This window comes from Amborella trichopoda, chromosome 2 (genome assembly GCF_054954075.1).
Source record: "Amborella trichopoda isolate Santa Cruz 75 chromosome 2, AtrichopodaSantaCruz75HAP2 v2.0, whole genome shotgun sequence".
Taxonomy (NCBI): Eukaryota; Viridiplantae; Streptophyta; class Magnoliopsida; order Amborellales; family Amborellaceae; genus Amborella; species Amborella trichopoda.
This window is the reverse complement of record NC_142337.1, coordinates 51,699-74,586: the sequence shown is the minus strand read 5'-3', so window position 1 is coordinate 74,586 and position 22,888 is coordinate 51,699. Positions and strand designations below refer to the sequence as shown.

Here is a 22,888-nt window from a genome sequence, read left to right as displayed (position 1 = left end):
ATTCTTATAAGTATGGAATGAATATCTTATCTTATAACTGATACTTGTAAGCTTAACCAAATTTGGTGAGAGTGAGGTAGGGTTAGAGGAAACAGAAACACCTTCATAAATTTATTGGAATTCCAAATATCTGAGAAACTATCTAATATGACTAGCAACAGCAAAACTCCAGGGGTCATTGAGAATATTTAGGAATAGGGTTTGTTTGTTTCCATACCTGCACAACACAAATGGTCTTGAGGTGAATGGGGGAATTACGAGGCAGCCTAATGTGGCCGATCTCGTAGAAGCAATTCAGCGTTGTTCCCGGCACAGACATTACCACCTCACGCTTAACACTCGAAACTAATAAATAAATAAAAAAAGAAAAAAGAACAAAAAAAAACCAAGGAAGAACATTTTCTCTCACAACAAATATAATGAAACACAAATAAGAATTTACCACATCACTCGCAGTTGGAATGTTCAGTTGACAGACGCATCATTGGACAAGGAGATTTGAGGATCTGGTGGATGAGGTGAAGCCAACTTGCTCTGAATGATGTTTGGTCGTTCATGACAAAGGCGGATCTGTATCCAATTGCAGTTATAATTCACTTCATAACCAAAGGAGAGGTAACCTCGTTGTGTGAGAATAATTTTTTTTGTGGTCTTAAATAGACAGACCATAGAGAAACCCTTATCTCATCAAATTATCACTGCACTTAGCAACTTGCCGCTAAACTGAGGCAATTTCAACGAGTGCAAATGGGAAATTAGGCAATTCTAGTATGTTTAAGTGGCTGAATTGAGCATATCACAATTACTCCATCAAACATACAACGACCATGTCCTTGAGTTGTTCTCATAACAATTTACGTACTCGTCAGCACAGCAGTGCAAAACCAACACCCAAAAAGGAGAGATCCGAGACCGATTCAATTACGACAACCCGTCGATCATGCCGGTCGATCAACAAGAGGAAAACATCCTAGATCACCATCAAGTAAGGGAAAGGAACAAGGAGCCTTTCCAGCCCTAACCACGTCAGTACTCGAAGTAGGGCAGCACCTCTACACAAAGTAGGGGCCTTCTCTACTACACCAAAGTAGGAGGGAATGTTTTTCAATTCCATAAATCAAAATAACATCAATAACAGCGTCTGTACAGTACATTTAAACCCAGTTGCGGACCCTTGATATTAACCAAAATACCTCCAACAAAATAGTACAATGACCAACCTACCCTTATACCCTATTCCCCATACAATTAAATCAACATACGTGAAACCTAGTTCCCATTTTGCAAGTCCCTATTTATTTAACCAAATTCTCATGCAAAATAATAGATACCATAGATAACCCAAAAAAGATGATAATCATGGGCCACCCTTTCATTAAATTGAGATACAATGTTAGTTTTCCTTATGAAAATAGTATCCCCCATATAACTAAAGTTCGTACCAGAACCCTCTAAATCAATCCAATGTGATTTCTCTATTCCTCTTTTTTCTTTCCACCATACCATCTAATATTGGAGCAGGCCCGTTCCCAAAGCACATGAGCATTTGCTCTAAGTTTGCTCGATGGAGGTTAGAGAGGTCAAGTTCATGGATGTGGTGGTGACAAAGTTATATGTGAGGGAATAAAATGATCTAATGAGAATTGAGCAAGTGGTGTACGAGGGATGTAAAAAAGGTCAAATCAAAGGAGATTTGAGGATTTGGTGGATGAGGTGAAGCCAACCCGCTCTGAATGATTTTTGGTCGTTCATGACAAAGGTGGATCTGTATCCAATTGCAGTTATAATTCACCTCATAACCAAAGGAGAGGTAATCTCGTTGTGCGAGCATAACTTTTTTTGTGGTCTTAAATAGACAGACCATAGAGAAACCCTTATTTCATCAAATTATCACTGCGCTTAGCAACTTGCTGCTGAACTGAGGCAATTTCAACCAGTGTAAATGGCTGAAATTAGGCAATTCTAGCATGTTCAAGTGGCTGAATCGAGCATATCACAATTACTCCATCAAACGTACAACGACCATGTCCTTGAGTTGTTCTTATAACAGTTTACGTGCTCGTCGGCTGATTGCAAAGCCCCAATTTTAATGCACAGTGGTGCAAAACCAACACCCAGAAAGGAGAGATCCGAGACCGATTCAACAAAAACAACCCGTTGATCATGCCGATCGATCAACAAGAGGAAAACATCCTAGATCACCATCAAGAAAGGGAAAGGAACAAGGGCCTTTCCTGCCCGAACCACGTCACTACTCGAAGTAGGGCTGCACCTCTACACAAAGTAGGGGCCTTCTCTACTATACCAAAGTAGGAGGGAATGTGTTTCAATTCCATAAATCAAAATAACATCAATAACTGTGTCTGTACAGTACATTTAAACCCACTTGTGGACCCTTGATATTGACCAAAATACACCCTTATACCCTATTCCTCATACAATTAAATCAGCATGCGTGAAACCTAGTTCCCATTTTGCAAGTTCCCAATCATTTAACCAAATTCTCATGCAAAATAATAAATACCATAGATAACCCAAAAAAGATGATAATCATGGGCCACCCTTTCATTAAATTGAGATACAATGTCAGTTTTCCTTATGAAAACAGTATCCCCCATATAATTAAAGTTCATAGCAGAACCCTCTAAATCAATCCAATGTGATAAATATCAAATAATTTTAATAGTTGGTTGTACATTATGCCCAAGAAGAGCGGATTTTATTGTCGGCGCTGGTAGAAATGAAATTGAAATGAATGAAAATCATCTACTTAGTCACAAACAAAGGAAAGCAGAATTGATCTTCAACTAGGAAAAATGAAAAGGCATAAATCCATGCCAGTTGAAATGCATGGAAATCATCTACTTAGTCACAAACAAAAGAAAAAACAACTGATCATCAACCAAGAAAAATGAAAAGGCAATAAATCTAAGCCAATTTTAAAAGCAAGTACTATGTACTAAGCCTCTTTAATTTGTGCATTCGTCTGTTGCAAGGCCTTTTTCATTTTGATGAGTGTTACTATTAGGGGAGTTTTGATAAAAAATAAATACACAATATATTTTTCTTAGATACTAATTAACTTGGAAATGCATGTGCACCTCTATCCCCATACCATCAATTCAAGACAATTAAATTCGATATGTATAAATCCAAAGGATAATTTTGATTCAAATTAAAGCTCCCAAAAGATGACCAATGTAAACCAAAATTTTTAACTTACCGCACTCGACTTTAGTTCCTAACCAGCAAATGTATTGCACCCATCACTTCTCCCTTTCCCTAAAATCTCTCCATTTTACATCCCAAAGGCTCATCCTTTCAATTTGTCTCTTTTCTCTCTCTCTCTCACTCTCACTCTCTCTCTCTCTCTCCCTCTCTCTCTTATCTCTAAACATAATTAAAGTCCTATAGAAATCGGCTTCAACCTAAGTCTCACCTATTCTCTTCTATATTCTATCTCTTAGACATTGATTCTATCTCCCCTTTCCTAAACCTCACACCAAAAGAAGAACCTCTCATCTCACAAGTTTATCTATGCTATTACCAAGACTCTCTCTAAAGATGGCATTTTTTTTGACAAACTCCTATGAAAACATAGTTATATTTAAATTCTCTCCCATTCTACTTCATAGAGCACCTCTCTCTCTCTCTCTCTCTCTCTCTCTCTCTCTCTCTCTCTCTCTCCCCCTACTCTCAACAATTGCCCTTACCAAGATCCTCTCTCTCTCTCTCTATACACACGCACACACACACACACACAAAACCCAACAAAAATAGTGGTAAGATAGGGGTAACTGCAGATGAGCCATCAGTTTTATAAAGTTTGATACTACCACTGTGATCTAGAAAATTTGGAAAGCCATCAGTAGTTTCTAAAGAACTAGCAGAACTAAGACCAGTTCTCAATAACTTGTTAAATACATTTTTCAGAAGGTAAATACAGTGGCAGATGAGTTGGCTAACTCGGAACCAAACGCATCCAAGGATAACTCATAGCTCTATGAAGCCATAGTTTGTAGTCCTTTTTCTCCATGGAGAAACATTCATTATAGTCTAGTATCTCTATTAAAAGAAAGACCAATAAATGACAGAGGCTTGTGAATTTTCGAAAGTACAACACCCTGAATAGTCACGGAGATGTTGTCAGTACTAGAGACTTAAACAAATACTACTCTAAAATTGATAGATATCACCCTTATGAGGTCTGATTTGGATAAGCAACAAGGAGAAATAAAGGTTTCATCTCCCATCTCAGCAAATAACATATCCACATAGAACCAGTGAGCCCTATATTTGCATAAGTTCATATGTTGATGCTCTGTTTCTCATTGCATGCCACAAAAGACTTATAGAAAGGAACATTTCCAAAGGTAAATATGCATTATTGAAAAAAGTTTCATTCATCACGTAGTTTTATGTTTCATCTTCTTCCAAAGGACTGACTATTTTTACGTTAAACCCCCTAGTTCAAGATGATAAGCCTTCTAACACAATATTGATGTCTATCAGCATGGAACACTCATGAGCACGCACATAATCCTACACATCCAATGGCAACAAACGTTCATGATTCACATGGTTTGGTCCAACCATACCATGGTGCATTATAATATTGAAGTATGCAAACTATCAATTCAGTTCAAACATTAAATATTAACTGCAACTGCAGTTAATCTTCGTTCACAGGGAAAGCAAGGAGACGAAAACTGACCCCAATCCTCCATCTTTGGCGTAGAATTTGAAGCTTGGGGAAGCTGTCTGCGCTGCATTTTGCTAGACGTTTACCAATTGAGTACCCGAGCAAAACCAAAGCCGTGAATTGGGGCAACGAGTGAAGGATGGCAAAGGGGTCTTGGGTGATAATGGAATGGGCTAAGGCTAGGGTTGCAAGAGACTCGGGCACACTATCCGAAAGAAATGAAGATTCGCAGTCGACGGAGGCATGGCATCGCTCCCTTCTCCAATTCTTCCCCTCAATTTGAAAACCCAGAAAACCAGAAGAAGCCCAGGGAAGCACTTTTCTAGCTTGGCTTTTACCGTGTAGCCTACACTAAACTTCAGGCTTCAGCTCCACCAAAACTATTAACTTTTGAGAACCACTCGAGCTAAGCCCCATTTTTTTTATCGTTTTACGTATAATCTAAACAGAAAGATTTGATTTTTCTTAAAAAAAACACATAAATTTTTCCCCGTTTTCGTGGATATTACGCTGGCCCTCATAAAAATTCGGTTTATATTAGCTTGGCTAGGCTTGAAAAGGCTCGGCTCAGGTTAAATCGGCTCGGCTCAGCTTTTATCGGCTTGGCTTAGCACTTATCAGCTCAGCTCGGCTCATCTAAAATATCTAATCTTAATAGCAATGGTTTAAAAAACGGATCGGTGACCCGGTTCGGGCTTCCAAAAAACAGATCCGGATCGACGAATCGGCGATTCGGATTGGAAATCGGGTGAATTGGTCAGAATAAAGCTTAAAAAAAATCGGAAAAAATTATTAAAATTCATTATAAATATTGTTTTTTAGGAATTCAGTAAGAAATGAAGGTACTCCATTAAGAATTTTCATGTTTTTGAATGAATATACGAATATTGATATGTTCTTTTCCTGCATGAAGAGCCATTCAGCATTTAATTTACATCACACAAAAGGATAAATATAGAATTATCATGGAATAAGTATATCAACATACATGGACTACAATAAAGCATAAAATTAGTAACATATGATCTAAAAATAAAATGATAAATGACGTTATTGTTCTTCTTGGTCACGTTGGTGCCATTGATTGAATTCGTTTCACAATTCATTGATTCGATCTAAAAACGAATCATCGATATTAGCAGGCGTCTGACTATTCCCAAATCCCTGAGTGTTAGTGTTTTGTTGTGTTCCCAATCTAAAATCCCCGAAGATTGTCCATCCTTCATGCTCACCTGCACTGTTGCTGTTGGGACTCGATATGTAAATAATATGGCTGAGATAGGGTGGCCTCAGAATCATCATCTCTCTCATTTTCTCTTTGAATAATATGGATTAAAAAATAATAATAACAAATTTTCAAAAAAATCGACATAGATTAAAAAAAAAATCACAACAAAAAAAAATTCGATCATGGATTAAAAAAAAAAAATCACAAAGTTTCAAAAAATTCTATCGTGGATTGCAAAAAAAAATTCGATCATGGATTAAAAAAAAAAAATCACAAATTTTCAAAAAATTCAATCATGGATTACAAAAAAATCGATCATGGATTACATAAAATTCGATCATGGATTACAAAAAAAAAAAAACAAAAAAAAACAAAAAATTCAATCATGGATTACAAAAAAACGAAAAAAACAATTCGATCATGGATTACAAAAAATTCAATCATGGATTACAAAAAACTCTATCATGGGTTACAAAAAAACAAAAAACAAAAAATTCGATCATGGATTACAAAAAAAAAAACAAACATTTCGATCATAGATTACAAAAAAAAAACAAACATTTGGATCATGTATTACAAAACATTCGATCATGGATAACAAAAAATTCTATCATGGGTTACAAAAAAAACAAAAAACAAAAAATTCGATCATGGATTACAAGAAAAAAAAACAAACATTTCGATCATGGATTACAAAAAATTTGATCATGGATTACAAAAAATTCTATCATGGGTAACAAAAAAAAAAAAAAACAAAAAATTTGATCATGGTTTACAAAAAAAAACAAAAAACAATTCGATCATGGATTACAAAAAAATCGATCAAGTATTACAAAAAAATCTATCATGGATTTAATAAAAAAAAAAAAGTTCCGTACGGGACTCGCCGATTCACTGTACGGACTCGCCGATTCCGTACAGTGAATCGGTGAGTCACTGTACAGAATCGTCCGGTTCTCTCGCCGGACGATTCCCGTTTTTTTCGCCGATTCGATTCGTCCATGGCGATTCCCGAGTCGAACCGGGCGAGTCCAGTTCGACTCAACGTTTTTTTAAACACTGCTTAATTCAAATAGAATAGAGTTTCATTGGTATGAGCCGAGCCGAGCCAATATTAGCCGAGCCGAGTCGACATCAGCCAAGCTAAGCTGAGATTAGCCAAGCCGAGCCAAGATTAGCCGAGCTAAGACAAATTCGTGCGCCGAACTCATTTAAGCTGGGATAAAATTGTGAAAATATTATTAATATAAAAGTTGTGAAAAATAAAAAATATATTTAAATATGTGCAAAATGAAAAAAGTATTTTTTGTTAAATCAAGATTTTTAATTTACACTCATTGTTACTCTGCTTATCTTTACACCAAATTTCAATAATATTAAATTAATAAATAAATAAAGTTATAGGGAATATGTTTTTTTTAGTAAAAATAAAATACAAATTTATTTCGGTACTATTAAAAAAAGCGAGTTTTTGAAGATCTTTTGAAAAACTCAGAGTTTTTAACGGATTTAAAAAAATCGGAGATTTATTGAAAAAATCTTGTTTTAAACAGAGACTTATCAACTATGAACTTTGCATATCGGATTTTTTCAATACATTTTTTTTAACCAAATCCAAAAATATTCACGATTCTATGACTTAACTTTTTTTTTGGTGATCCATATTTTTTAACCGAGTTTTTCCTCCAACCTTTTGAAATAAAACCAATTTATTAATGAAATTTTGATATGCCAATATTTTATTATTCCATGGCTCGCTACCTATGGTATGCACCTAGTTATTTCATGCTAACATTGGACATTTCTTTTTCCTTTAGATGGTGTTTGTGGCTTGTTGACACTAAGGGGAAAACAAAAGAAGAAACAAAACATAAAAACAAGAGCATCACACAGGCGAACCTTGAGAAATTCATGCTTTATAGGTCATGGTGTCCCTAAAGAAATTAAAACCACTTCTAACTTTCCACCAAGTTCAGGCATAGTTAAGATTCATTGATGATTTCATAATGGATTCACTAATCAAATTCCCTTTAAACATCACTCCTACCTCAATAGTACAACTAGCTGCCCTGTCCATTCATTAATTGAACCAAGATCGACAAAAGAACTTCACATTTTACATGTCAATAAGAACTTTTACATTTCACATTTTACATTTTACATGTCAATAAGAACTTTCAATGAGTCAGATCATTCAAATTTCACAATTCACAATTTATTAACCAAACAGAATATATCCAATGGGGGAGGGGGAGCATTCATGCTATGCGACTTTGATGTATAGCTTTGTACCTAGAACTTGAAATCCTTCTTCTTTGCCTTCCCTTCTTTTTTCCTACATCTTGCACTTCCTCTGAGAGAGAGAGAGAGAGAGAGAGAGAGAGAGAGAGAGAGAGAGAGAGAGAGAGAGAGAGAGAGAGAGAGAGAGAGAGAGAGAGAGAGAGAGAGAGAGAGAGAGAGAGAGAGAGAGAGAGAGAGAGAGAGAGAGAGAGAGAGAGAGAGAGAGAGAGAGAGAGAGAGAGAGAGAGAGAGAGAGAGAGAGAGAGAGAGAGAGAGAGAGAGAGAGAGAGAGAGAGAGAGAGAGAGAGAGAGGCTGGCAACTGATTGAATACCGGCCTCCAATTCCTCTTCTTCGATCTGTTCCTCCTCTTCCTCCAAGTCATCCCAATGCTTACTGTTATCAACAAGTTCCTCTTGCAATCAAAGGAATATGCATAATGAGACAACAATGATATCGCCATCATTAAGAAAACTAAGAAAACAATAGTAACATGGAAAGTCATTTTCCAACAAAGGAAGATTTAATTACCCATGCATGAAATTTATTATAATAAAACAAAGGATTTATTCTATTAATTCAACAAACCAAGTGAAAATGGATACATAAAGCTTTTTGTGTGACCCAAACAACATAGAAGTTATACGTGAACCCACTTCTAAGCTGTTTGATTCAAAATTGATACAATTGTTCATGCCACAGAGTCATGCCAAACGCCGTTTTATTTTTCATTTTTTATACAAAATATTTTTGGATGAAATTTTGAGTGTCCCATCATAAACTAGGGCGAACCTAAATAAAATAGAAAGCCATCTACTTAGATCTGAAGGCTGAGATCAAGGGTCACATATATTATATATGTGGGTGGGGTTACATAGAAAGCTTTCCCATATGCATATCTCCATACCTCATAATTAGGTTGTTCTTGTTGTTGGACACCAAAAACGTCACCATATAGTGGGCGTCTGAACTACAGAATAAAAATTTCACAGAAGTGGTCACAAAAGAATAAACAATCGCACAGAAGAAGAATCCATACAAAATATTATAAAGACTACGATAGCTTGAATGCAAGAATCATAGGAAGCTTACTTCATCAACAGGAGGCTTGCCCCAACCTCTAGGATGATAACCAAAGCTAGCACCAGGTGGAATGAGAGCATTCGAGCCAGGAAATCCACTTGAAAAACTATATCACGCATTGCAGCTACATTGCTCAAGCAATCCATTTCACATGTCTACACATTACAATATGAGATCAGATTTTTTAGGACATGAACGTTCATTAATGAAGAGCAAATAGAAATATTTAGATACCATACACAGATTGCATTTTTTTTGCAAGTTAGCAAATGTGTATTTCACAATATAAAAGACTTTCAAAATGAGTACTATAGCAGATGGCCAAATGCCCAGAGGCCTAAACCATGAGAGAGAAAGAGAGAGTCTTCACCATGACATCCACAATTATTTTTAACAAAAAAAGAATAAAAAAGAAAAGAATATGCAGCTCTCCTAATTTAACAATGCTTAATAACATAAAATACCACACCTACAATTACAAGGCAAAAAAAAAGAGCAGGCATAAACCACAGGAAACACAAGTGCGGCGTATGTAATTTTGTTTATCCTTCCTATTTTGGCGGTTGCTTTCACTGGACCAGTGCATGTAGTACTCTCCAACTAGTACATCTCTAAATAATTCTTCATTCATTTATCCTTTTGCCTTTTCTCTCCCTTGAAAATAGCCAAGAAAGGGTACTAAATAGGACACTGTAGATACACCATAAAAGGACTTTGATTAAGGTAGCAGAAAAAAAAGAGGCAAAATATGAGCATGACATGTTTCTAGCATACAATGCTCATAAAGAATATCATTTTCAAATAAAGATAATTTGAAAAACAAGAAAACAACGAAAATGTTGTGGTATATCAAAAATGTAGTGAACGAAAATACTCTTCATAAGGAGGTATATGAAGTTGGACAGCTAACAAGGTAGCTACAAGAGTCTTGGTAGTATAGATACTTACAACGGAGTCAAGGATAACTTGAGTGTCAAATATATCTAGGAAAAGCTGCTTTGAGAAAAAAAAAAAAAGCATCTTGGAAATTACTGGCCTCGTAGATAATCATTGCATAGATTCTGGCCTCCATCCACCGATAAAGAAAATAGACAATCTAATTATTTTAATGCTTGTCTACTAGAAATGAGGGTCTCAAAATATTCAAGGAGTTCTAGCCATTTTGCTAACTGATAAAATGCATCTTTTTACTTCCAAACTATGTTAGAGGCTCTGCTTTGCTTTTTTTTTTCTGTGATTATTCCCAGAAGTAAAATCAATATTTCTTTACAAGTCCTAAGATTTACTTCCAGAAATTAATACTATTTCAAAATCCATTCCCATTTTCATGAACATTAGGCAAATGATAAAGTCAACTATAGATATTATGCAAGTTCCACAAGGAAAGCAAATACTTCTTTTTTTCTTTATTTACTCTTTCGGATTACTTATAACAAGTGTAAAACCAGACCTCTTATACAGTTAATTAATAAAGAACAGAGACAAAATTGTACAAAAAAGAAACAAAACGGGACTGCCCGCTAGACCAAGGTTACAAGATTTATTTGGGAAGCACCCTCTTTGGTGAGGCTATCCATGATAGCATTGGCTTCATGCCATACGTGTTGGGAAGACACCTCAAGAGATTTAGTGGGCTCAAAAATATTCAAACACTAGTTTTAGTCTCCAAGCGCAAATAGAAATCCTACTAGCCCAATTGATTCCTAGTTTTGTTTTGTACATGATACATTTGTATATGTCAGTGAAGTGTATTCCCCCACGCTGGATGTGGTCCACCATGAGAGCCTTTTTGCTAATCAATAACCAATCTAGAAGCTAGGTTTTGGGCTGGACTGGGGAGAGCCATACCTTGCTGGCAATGGCAGGGGAAGATCACTTGGCCAAAGCTGCTCATAGAAAGATGTTCTGCCAAAAAGAACCCTGATTTAGCTGGCTCCTACACCAGCATGTCCCTGCCATGGTGAGGAAGGAAATTTGGATTTAGGGGTTAAAGCAGGATTATCAGGTCTCAGATTTCATCATTGGACAGTTCCATTCTAAACCTCGGATCAAACAACATGCCTAAAGAGAACTTTGTTTGCATCCGAGACATGACAACTTCGGTCAGCTGCCACTGGGAAGATGATAGAAAGCTTAAGGCAAAGTAAATACATTTAGTAAGAATATAATGGTTTCCCTCAGCCTACAGATTCAACTCATCTTGGAACAGTAGAAACCATAATATTCATCTTGAAAAGTTTAGGCAGTATGCCATGATACAACTTGTATCCATTCAAAGCACAAAAGAACTCATCAAAAGACAACATACCTAATTGTCTCTGTGAAATGATGGAATATCATATACAAAGGTGAAAGAATTTATTTGCAGTGAGCTCCAACTGCTGAGGCATGGCTCCCTTTCAAGAGGTGGGTTCATGAAGTACTGCAATAATCCATAATCCATTAGCTATGGACCCTTCCTTTCATAGCAATCTGTTGAAATGCTTCACCATCAACTTAAGAGGATTGTCGAGTTTTTATACTATAACCAGGTCGGTAATGGCAGAATGCTTTTCCCATGGGTTGCATTGGTCCACCCTCAAATTGCTCTTGCATGATGAAAGTTCATTAAACAATTGTGTTGTAATAGTGCTAGAGGGCCCAGTGCTCAGGGGCCTTGAGTTTCATACATAATCACTGTTAAACTAATGAAGACTATCTTCAATGGGAGCTCATTTGGTTTTCTAACACATTTAACATGATAAGCAGACAATACTTAACATTGCATGTATAGATGTATTTATTGAATACTGTCAATTTACATCCCCCTTGCGCATCTAATGTCTAACTTAACTATTGCAGTTGATGATTTGGACTTGAATAATGTGTAGACTTTAGGGGGTGTTTCTTCCCTTGCAATTGAGAAACTTTTATGTGGTCCTGCCACAGGTTGGCAAATTCAGTTTGTCACCCAATAATTAACTAGGGAATGCATGTGAAGATAACTTTGTCAGCATTACTGGCTTCGGTAATTCACTGCATTCTTTATTTCATGTTAAAATTGTGCTTGCAGACTTTACCTTAAGGTGCTGCCACACTAAGCAACATAATGGACCAGGAGACAATTGCAGCCTGAGAGGTGTTGCCTTTGCAGCATGCTGTCATCATCTTTGCCAATGGAAATCTTACATGAGTAATCCCCTATTCTTTAGTATACAAATACCTTTGATCCTTTACAATCTGGTTCTTGTATTTGTATATATCCTATGAAAGATACACAGATAGAGAATTAGCATTCTATGAAATCATAGGATCATTGCTCACATAAGCATATGCATGGACATGTAATACGGAAATATCTGAATATTCATTTAGAGCACTATTAAATTATACATTTAGAGCACTATTAAATTATACATTTAGAGCACTATTAAATTATACATAATTTATTGTGCACAGTTCACAGTTAATGTGAAATATGCATAGTTCATAGTTCAAGTGAAATGAACCAGAATTTTAAGTTCCCTGTAGGAATGAATTGCTTCATTTCATGGCTGGTTTCTCCTTCTTCTTTTTATTATTTTTTTATTTAAAAAATATTCATTTATTTCGTGCATTATTTTGTGAAGATATTTCATTTAGGAACCCCGTTCTTTTCGGCAATTGGCTGGAATATATAAGAAAAAGGATATCTGTTTTGGGAGTCAATCTTCGTCCAGCAGCTAGCTGTGCCCACTTGCTTTAAAAGAAAATTAGTGACCATCAAATAAGAATCATGACCAGTTTTTGGAAGAACCTTCTTCAAAGTGTAGGATTTCTATACAATATGGGGATATCCAAAGAAGGTTTCCATACAACTACATGGTTCACCAGCTGGGCAGTAGATCCAGACCGCCAATTTGATTTCTCAGAAGCAACTGATCAGAGCTTACTTGTAAAAACATGGTAATTTATTACTCTTTCTTCGTGAAAATGAGTTTAAATTTCCAATTTGCTGCATTATATTATCTAAAAACTCTTGGTTGCCACTTGTAGTTTCAAAAAATACTAGGTGCCCTGCTTTTTTAGGAGGTTTGAAACAGCTAAATATCCTGTAAGAGCATAGTTCCTCATTTGAAAACTAGTTGTTGCATGGTTTTTGAAATACAGCAGCCACAATTTTCTGTTAGAGCAGGATACCTAATACTAGCATTGCTACACTCCTAGATTTTCTATCTTGTTTTGCATAATTCAAATAATGGCACTTGACTAACATGTTAACTGTGGATTCTGAAGAACATCACTGCAAGGGTGTTGCTTCTCTCTGTTTCATGAAGCGGCTATAGTTCTTACTTTAAGCTATGAGATCTTCACAAAACCATTTGTAAGATGCCCAAGATAGGTCTATGCTTTCTTCCAAATAAATTACTTTCCCTTAAAAATATTTCTGTTTCTTGAAAAATATCAAGGTGCTGTTCCATTTGTTTTAAGAAATAAGAAAGCTCCATCATCTATGTTACAAGGATATGGGTATGAGTGTCAGTGTCATACACCAATATACATGTCAGAAACGCAACTTAGCCCCTTCTAGATACAACACATTCATATATATATATTCGACGGGTCCCCTTCTAGATACGGTTTTGAGTTGTGGTGGCACTTGTGTGTGAGTGCCATCGACAAAAAGAGTTTCTGATTACTACGGAGGTTCCGGATGATATGCACTAAGTGATTGTAGGAAAGAGCAGTAGGGAATCTTTTATGAAAATGAAAGCATTTAGATGTGTGCTGAAAATTCTGTGGAAAACTCTGATGAATACTTTAAATGTTTTACCCTGAGAAATGCATGAAAAATCACGGGGTGCACGTGCAAAATGCTTGGCAAGCATGGAGGAGATATTGGAGATATATAGGTAAGTGTGGAAATGCTTGGTAGTGCCTAGAGGTGACATGAAGGCGATGCATTCCCCTTCATTTCATGTGGCAGAATCATGCTGGTTTCTGAAACATTTATTTTGGGGAGTTGAGTTACTCCATATTATATCAAGTTTTTGTCATTTTCACTTGATAAGTAATCTTGGTATCATTTTTACTTGTTGCAGTAGGTAAAACAAAGAAACCAGAACAGTGGTCTTCTCCTACTATTCTGTGAAATTGATTGGATTTTTCAAACAAGTGGTTAAATTATTAGCTAACAACTATAAACTTGTTAGCATGTTGTATATGAAGATTGCTTGTGACCTCTTCCTATTGTGATGTTTACCACTAGTTTGTACTATCACATATTCGATAATGAATATTTATAAAGCTTGAATATGGTGGACAAGAAATTCAATTTTCTATACTTCAAATACGATTTTGGCTTTTGGCATGCAAATGCTTTTTTGTAGCATTTGTTTTTTTACATGGATAACCAACCAATGGTAATGTCCTAAAAAAAACAAAAATTCAAACTCATTGAACTTCTAGTGGCAAACAATGCGCCAACAACAATAATAGAAAAGGAAAGAGTTATTATAAGCTTCGCATTATACTTGTAGGCTTGAAGCGCTAAAGTGCAATTTTGTTCGGGATTTGATTCCATAGTAGTATACTAACCTGGCGAGTTCGTGTCTTTCTTATTAAAGCTCCTAGAGGTAAAGTTAAAGCCAAGGGTACCATAAACTTCTCATGTAGCATTTTTCTGCAATCATAGCTATTTCTACAATTATAAAGGTCCTACGAATATTTTCTCTTAGAGATGTAACGTGACATTGTGATTAGGGCCATCTCAACCGTCCATTTAGAATGGACGGTTGGATAAGGGAAGGTATATAAGTTTTATGTTGTAGGGGAAGCATAGAAAGCTTGCCCTTATCTAATACGAAACGATGACAGATAGGTAAAAAAGAAAAGAGTAACTCCAAACCATGTGTCCACGTCAAACCATTACCATTACCAACAACTTCTACTTTCATTTTATCTATCAATATCACCTCTACCAAAGGTAAAAATAACAAGAAAAAAGAAGAATAGAGAAAAATGCAATTAAGGCATCCATCGATACCAATCTATCAAGGTCCTATGCCGACGACCTTAGGGTGATAAATCTAGGGTTTGGAGGCAGCCTCAAATAGAGGGGACATATGTGGAGTAAAAGAAAAACACAATTAAGACATCCAACCCAGAAGAGATAGAAAATGGGTTTAGAGGGAAAAAATTGGATTGTCGAGAGAAAAAAAAAACAGTCTCTAAGAAGAAAGTTTTCTTATAAATTGTAAATTCAGTTCTATAGTCCAAGAGTTTAGAGCATAAATTGTTGAGCATTTCTCCCAGAACCTTCTGAAGAAATTTTAAACCCAATATACAAAACACGTGACAAGAAAGGATCAAATCAGGTGAATCATAAAAGCGTAAAAAAAATACGATGTGCTCATAGTGCAAATTCAATTATAATAGAAAAAAATGGAAGACATATAACAAACAAAAACAATGAGGAAAACCCATAACAGCATAGATATAAAGAAGATTGTGGTGAGAAAACATAAAGATGCGGAGGTTAAAAACCATCCAAGCATAGGCTCTCCATTTGTTAACAAATCAGATCCCAAAGTCCCTCAAGCTCTTCTCTAGTGCTAAAAAAAAAGCGTCGATCTCACAAGCTTTCGTGTCCTACCTCCTTGACCTCTACCATCTCTATAATCACCAGTTTTCGGCCAATGCACCAAACCAAATTGTTCATGGCAGGTCTCAGGTTTATAACAAATATCTTTCTAAATTGGTTTATACTTTTTTCAAACACTCGACACATAAAAAAATAAAAAAATAAGAAAAAAAATAGAGTTAGTTAAGGATCTTAAAATATTTTCGTCCCCATAGAGGTTTAACAAGTTTGTTAAAAAAAAAAAAAAAAGTTCATGCCTCATTTGTCCATAAGCTTCTATGTTGTGTTATGTGAAAAATCTATTAAAAATAATATTCATGAGGAAACTGCCACAATTTCCCAATGTTAAATAAATGAATGGGTTCATGCATGACAGACATTCATGGTTAATACTGCGCGATATTATAACACTTTGCTTGGGCTAACTCGACCAAGTACAAGGCAAAGTGGACTACAGATGATATACATATGCAACGTTCTCCATCTGTTACCAAATCAGATCCCAAATTCCCCTAAGCTCTTCTCAAGTTCTAGAAAAATGCCTCGATCTCACAAGGTTTCATGTCCTACCTCCTTGACCTCTGCCATCTTTGTTATCACCATTTTTCAGCCAATGCACCTAACCTCATCATTCATGGCAGGTCTCAGGTTTACAACAGATATTTCATTAAAGGGAATATCTTTCAAAATTGGATTATGCAATTTCAAACACTCGAACCATCAAAAAAAAGAAAAATAGGAAAAAAAAAAAAGAAGTTAGTAAGGATCTTAAAATATTTTTATCCCCATAGATGTTCAGCAAGTACGTAGAAAAGAACAAAAACAAAAAAGAAAAAATCATCACATGCCTCATTTGTTCACAAGCTTATACACTATGTTATGTGAATAATCCATTAAAAATAATATTCATGAGTAAACTACCAAAATTTCCCAATGTTAAAGAAATGAATGGGTTCATGTATGAGCATTTACACCATGGCCATGTCTGTGTGTGTGACTGACATTCATGGTTAATACTAAGCAGTGTTATTCCACATTGCTTGGGCCTTAGAAGCAGGCCGAGTAACTCAGTCAAGTGCGAGGCTGAGTGGACTAGGTCTGTGCATGACCCAAAAGCCCCTTAAAAAAAAGATTTCTTTAAAATGCTAATAAATAAAATAAAATATTTAAACCCGAAACAAAACTAAAAACAACATGTAAGGAATCCAAATAAGCTCAAAAGACTATAACAAATTGGATTACAAAATATGGTTTAGGGTCGGAGATTCTAGAAAAATCCAACAAAAAAAATAAAAAATAGGGCATTTGACAATAAAAAGTCACAAACCATTGTAAAGCATATCCAAATTACATATACATAAATTGATCCCACAAGTTTATATAATTCTCATGTTTGTTTCGTTCTTTAATGTACCCTTGTTGTACCCTGGAACTAAGGCAGGCCAAAATCTGATAGAACCAATGCCATGAACTAGAAAGAAGAATTAATAGATGTAAAATTCATGAAACCATCAAATCCAGGCAGTCCAAAAGAGGGGAGACAAGAGAAATGACATATAGGTGTTGTCAATACGAGTTGACCTTTGTTTTGCATGGCATCTCTTCAGGGTGTGCATCCTTGTTGAGGCGTTGTTGAACCACATTTATAGTGCAAAAATTTCATATATTCACTTCTCGTGTTTCGTGAATAAGTTTATTGAGTTTAGTTGGAATGCAACAAACCTAATTGTATGGAGCAGTCTTACTCTCAAAATCCCATAAATTTCTCTCTAATACTTTATCTAGAAAGAAAAGATGGTGATGAGAGATTAGGATGCATCTAACCTTGCTATTTGTACATAAGAGAATCCATATGTGCATTGCATGTTCTTTCTTTCTAAGTTGTAATTCAGGCTAATTCTTATAAGTATGGTATGAATATCTTATCTTACAACTGATACTTGTAGGCTTAACCAGATTTGGTGATACTGAGGTAGGGTTAGAGGAAGCAGAAAAACCTTTAGAAATTTGTTAGAATTCCAAATATCTGAGAAACTATCAAATATGACTGGCAAAAGTAAAACTCGAGGGGTCATTGATAATATTTGAGAATAGGGTTTTGTTTGTTTCCATACCTGCACAACACAAATGGTCTTGAGGTGAATGGGGGAATTATGAGGCAGCCTAATGTGGTCGATCTCGTAGAAGCAATTTAGCGTTGTTCCCTGCACATATATTACCACCTCACGCTGAACACTCGATACTGATAAATAAAAGAAAAAAGAAAAAAAAAACAAGTAAGAACATTTTCTCTCACAACAAATATAATGAAACACAAATCAGAAATTACCACATCACTCGCAGTTGGAATGTTTAGTTGACAGACGCATCGTCGGACAAGGCTTCTCTCCCTCCACTACTTCACGCTTACACCCCTCCTAAAATCCATTTTTAACCAATTAAATAATCAACCAATCAAAATACTCACCAATCACATTCCTCCCATTAACGAAAAAATATTCCTAAAAAATCCTCCCTCTCTCTCTCTTTTGTACTTTACATGAACTGAAAATCACGGTTACATTTATGCGAATCTCCGAGATTATGATTACCATTAACCTCCCTCGTGCCTCAACTCAATCCAAACACCTTCAAATCGCAGATATCAGATATAATACCAAATGCAAAGCGACTGGTAATAATATCTCAGAAAGTGCATGTCCAAAAATAAAATTGGAGGGTTAAGTCTACCCCACTGACTTACCCACAAAAACTATTTTTGGAGGGTTATGGCCAACATTCTTACGGGCTTATCATTTCCATAGAATTCGCACTCCCTGTAACATATCCCATAGCATTTCCATCACATTGAGCTTCTCTATCTGCTATCTCTCATTTAAATAAAAATGGTGCAGAAAAAAGGGAAACAAGATTCTTTTCTTTTCGTTTAACACTTTAAGGCTCTGTTTGACAAAACAAAATCTGGATATTCATATTTTTAGAAATATGAGTATAGCCATTACCAGTTTTCTATATATATGAACTATAAATTATTCTGAATATGCATATTTCTGAGCATGTTTGACTGTCCACCTCTATCTTAAAATTTTGTCACATTGCTGTCCACCTCTATTTTAAACTTGTCACATTACTGTAAAGAGAAGAGAGAGAAAGAGAAGTAGAGAGAGGAAGAGAGGAGTACTGTAGCTAATTACAGGTTCGAAAATAGAGAAGTAGCCAATAAATCTTTTTTCCTTCAGGGAGAGTATAAATAATGCTACAGAATTTAGTTTTGAGAGAAATGTTAGCTTAGAAAGAGGGAAACATTAAAAAAGCCTGTCCCATTTACAGTACCCATTGAAATTTTTGGATAGAGAGAGGAGAGAGTACCCATTCCAACTTCCTTCACCACCAAGCGTCCCTCCAATAGGAGAGAGAGCAATTCGAGAGAGAGAAAGCAATACCTAGGTGAAAAGTCTTGGCATACTCTATCGTTCACAAAAAAAAAAAAAGTCATGGCATACTCTGCTCAAACCTTGCTACATTCATCGTATGCTTGCCAAGAGTTCCAAGGAAGCAGACATGGCCTTGCCCGGTTTCACATCATAACCAAATAAGAGCTCCTCTTTTCTCTCACTAGAGCAGCTTGCGAAGTAAGTTTTAATGCCCTATATAGCAGCCTTTCAGCAAAAAGGGTCTTCAGTCCTCCATGAGCGGTGATTGTTGAGAAACAAATGGTTTGCGGTAAGAGAGAGAAAGATGGTTTGCAAAATGTGTGGATCTATAGAGGGTGAGAATGAAAGTTAGTCTGGGTAGTTGGACTTTGCCATAGTATAAGAGGGGGAAGAGTCCAAAAAATTGAAAAAGAAGGAAGATGGAGAGATTTTGGGAGATGGAGAGAGATTGTGAGTGGGGAAGAAGAGAGTAAAGAAAGAGGAGAGCAGTAGATGATCAGAAAAGAGGTCGGACATGTGAAATTTGCCTATTTTTATTCTTTTGGCTCATACAGTACAGTTCGGCTCGACTACACTCGGCTTGGCTCAGCTACACTCGGCTCGACTCAGCTACACTTGGCTCAGGTCGGCTTAAAACGGCTCGGCTAAGCTAAGTTTATATCGCCGCGGCTCAGCTTTTATGGGCTTAGCTCAGCTCATGTCGGCTTGGTTGAATTAAATTTTCACTGCTTTTAGCCGAAATTAGCCTATAAAAGCTTAGCAAGTCTATCTGAGCCGAGCCGATATTGTCCAAGCCAAGCAGAGCCGAGCTGAGCCGAAGTAAGCCAAGCCAAGCCGAGCCAAGCCTATATAAGCCGAGCCAAGATGGTGAGAAAAAATAAAATAGTCAAAATACGAAAAAAAAAAAACCATAAACATAAATTTACGTTTCCACAAGAAAATTTGTGGAATTTTGAAATTAACGAAATTCGTTGAAATTTTGAATAGCGATATTGTGGAATTTCAGTGAAATTTTAGAACATCAGACAAATTTGGAGTTCATTTTTTATTCCCAAATGAAACGATCTTTTTTTTTCATTTCGGCTACAAATTGTTGTCAAAAAATCAGAAATAGACAATCTTCAAATTTTTAAAAGTTAATTAGGGTTTCCATATCCCTATTCCTTGCTTATGTGTCATCTCTTTCCCTTTTATTTTCTCTCTCAACTAGACTGTTTATTCCCTCTTTCTTCATAGCCATAGCCGAGCCGGAGTTAGCCAAGATGAGCCAAAAAGGCAATAGAGGACTAGATAAAAATTAAAATAAATATAAAAATATAAAAAATATTTAAATATATAAAAATAGATGCGGTTAGCATGCAGTTAAGCCTGCAAATGTAGAATTGCGGACGCTCCAATAAATTTATTTTTGAAAACATGGGGATCATGAATATGAAAAAATAAATAAATTTTAAAAATTAAAAATAATAATTCTATTAAAAAAACATTTAGATCGTTAGTTTCAATTGTTTTTAAATAAACCACCTATTTGCCGCCCTCTTTAAGATAGATTGATGCTTTATACCTCTGGCCCGCACAAAACAATTCATCTGAAAAAAAAAAAAATTATTAAAGCCAAAACCATTCTTGCTCTCAATGCTACTCCCTTTATCCTAACCACCGGTAATTGAATAAAACGGTATATCTGTTTCTTATCATCAAATACGGTACTTCATTGAAAGACGAGTGCTCTTTCCCCTTAGGAGAAGAAGGAATTTATATATTATTTTATAAATAGTATTGTTACTTATTATATATTATTTTATAAATAATATTATTATTTATTATATATTAGTTTATAAATAATAATTATATATTATTTAATAAGTAATAATATATTAATATATATCTTTTCATTATATGATATTACTTAAATTATATAATACTATGAGAAATATTATATAATATATAATAAAATTGATATAGATCGTGAGGCACTGAACACCTCAGCCACTATGGTAAATAGTAAAGGTGAAAGGGGGTCCCCTTGGCAGAGCCCTCTCGAAGCATGAAAGTAACCTCTAGATGTGCCATTAATAAGGTCCGAAAATTAGGGTTTTGAAATACACCCTTGGATCCATCTCCACTACATGGCATTTTGGACAAAGTCTCATCAAGAATTTCCCAGTCCACATGATCATAAGATTTTTTATTACCAAGCCTGGGATTTTTGCACTACAGCGGGAATGTATGCATTCGTGTGCTATTAGAGCCCCATTGAGAATCTGGTGTTCCTTCACAAAGGTCCCTTGGGATGATAAGATCACCTGACCAAGGACACGTGTAAGGCGGGAAGCCAGGCCCTCAAGAGAATTTTGTAGGAAGCATTAATCAGACTAATGGGTCTGAAGTCTTTAAGCTCTTTTGCTCCCTCTTTCTTGCGGATCTTGGCAATGAAAGTGACATTCATCGCCTTATGGATAGTGGCCCCAGAGTGAAATTCAGAAAAGAAAGCCATGATATCAGTCCTAAGGGTATCTCAAAAGACTTCGAAGAGGGCTATGGGGAAGCTGTCAGGGTTGGGGACCCAGTCTCCATTGAGATCTTTAATGGCCTGGAGTACTTTGTCCTCTTAAAAAGGGCTTTCCAAAGAGGCTGCAAATAAGGGAGAAATAATACAGAAGGAGAGGGCCGCCATTACTTGCCTAGGACCAGAAGGGGAAGAGAAAAGCTTGGAAAAATATTCGACAACAGCTGCCTCAATGAGATTGGGATAGTCAACAATCCAGTCCCCCAACTTGAAGTGGGTAATAGAGTTCTCCCTTCTTCAACAGTTGGCTATCTTGTGGAAGTAAATTGTATTTTGGTTGCCAAGCTTGAGCCATTTGACTTTGGCCCGCTGAGCCCAATAAATTTCTTCTTTCTTTAGGAGGCATTGGTAATCATGTTTGTGGATGGATCGAGAATCCAGCTCAGAAGGGGAGAGATGTCTAAGTTCTTCAATGAAGTCGCAGTGTTGAATAGACCTCAAAAGGGAGTCTTCTTGGTATCATAAGTTTCCAGGGAGCTGTGAGCTCCATGATTCCAGGAAAACTTCGAGCATTTGACGCTTTTTCTACAAGATAAAATTGGCCCACCCATTCACAAGGGAGGAGAAGGACTCCCAATGGTTACAGGTAGGAGAGGGGAAGCCGGGCTATTAGAGCCAAGACAGCTCAAAGCGAAAAAGCTTAGGCCCTCGAGGAAGGGACTGGGTATCTAGCAGGATAGGTCTATGATTTGAGGCGGGCTTGGGAAGCACCAGAGAGTTGGTGCCAGGGAACTCATGATCCCACTCGAGAGGGGTTAGAAATCTATCTTCCTCTCAATCATTGGTGGTACATACAAAAAATTACTCTCCAGTTTAGTACACTATTACCACAAAAAGTTTTTAATATCTTAAACATCTTAAAAGAATAAAACATGAATTTTAAAATTATAAATATTATTCTTTTACCAAAGTATCTATACATAATTAAAGTAACAGAAAATAAGAAAAACTAACATAAAAAAGATTTCGAGATGTGAATAGGTAAATGCCTCC

At 36.1% G+C, this 22,888-nt stretch overlaps 1 protein-coding gene across 45 annotated transcripts in view; it reads right to left on the bottom strand.

Annotated features, from left to right (window-relative positions):
- LOC110006665 (uncharacterized) overlaps window positions 1-22,888 on the bottom strand; it is an 82,176-nt gene that overhangs the window by 38,422 nt on the left and 20,866 nt on the right. For 7 of the 45 annotated variants that reach the window (XR_016048139.1, XM_088856379.1, XM_088856442.1 and 4 more), the window contains exon 1: window positions 4,715-8,381. The exons of 12 other annotated variants lie outside the window; for them this stretch is intronic. Coding sequence is in view for 1 of the 33 variants with exons in the window: in XM_088856449.1 (XP_088712575.1) it covers window positions 9,301-9,437 (137 nt within the window). In the remaining 32 variants the exon portion in view is untranslated. Of the gene's footprint in view, window positions 1-217; window positions 2,846-4,714; window positions 8,385-9,300; window positions 9,447-11,139; window positions 11,553-11,599; window positions 11,714-12,350; window positions 12,535-18,006; window positions 18,097-18,221; window positions 18,310-22,888 lie in introns of those variants that run through there. 26 more of the 45 variants (XM_088856476.1, XM_088856459.1, XM_088856469.1 and 23 more) reach the window with 14 other exon arrangements.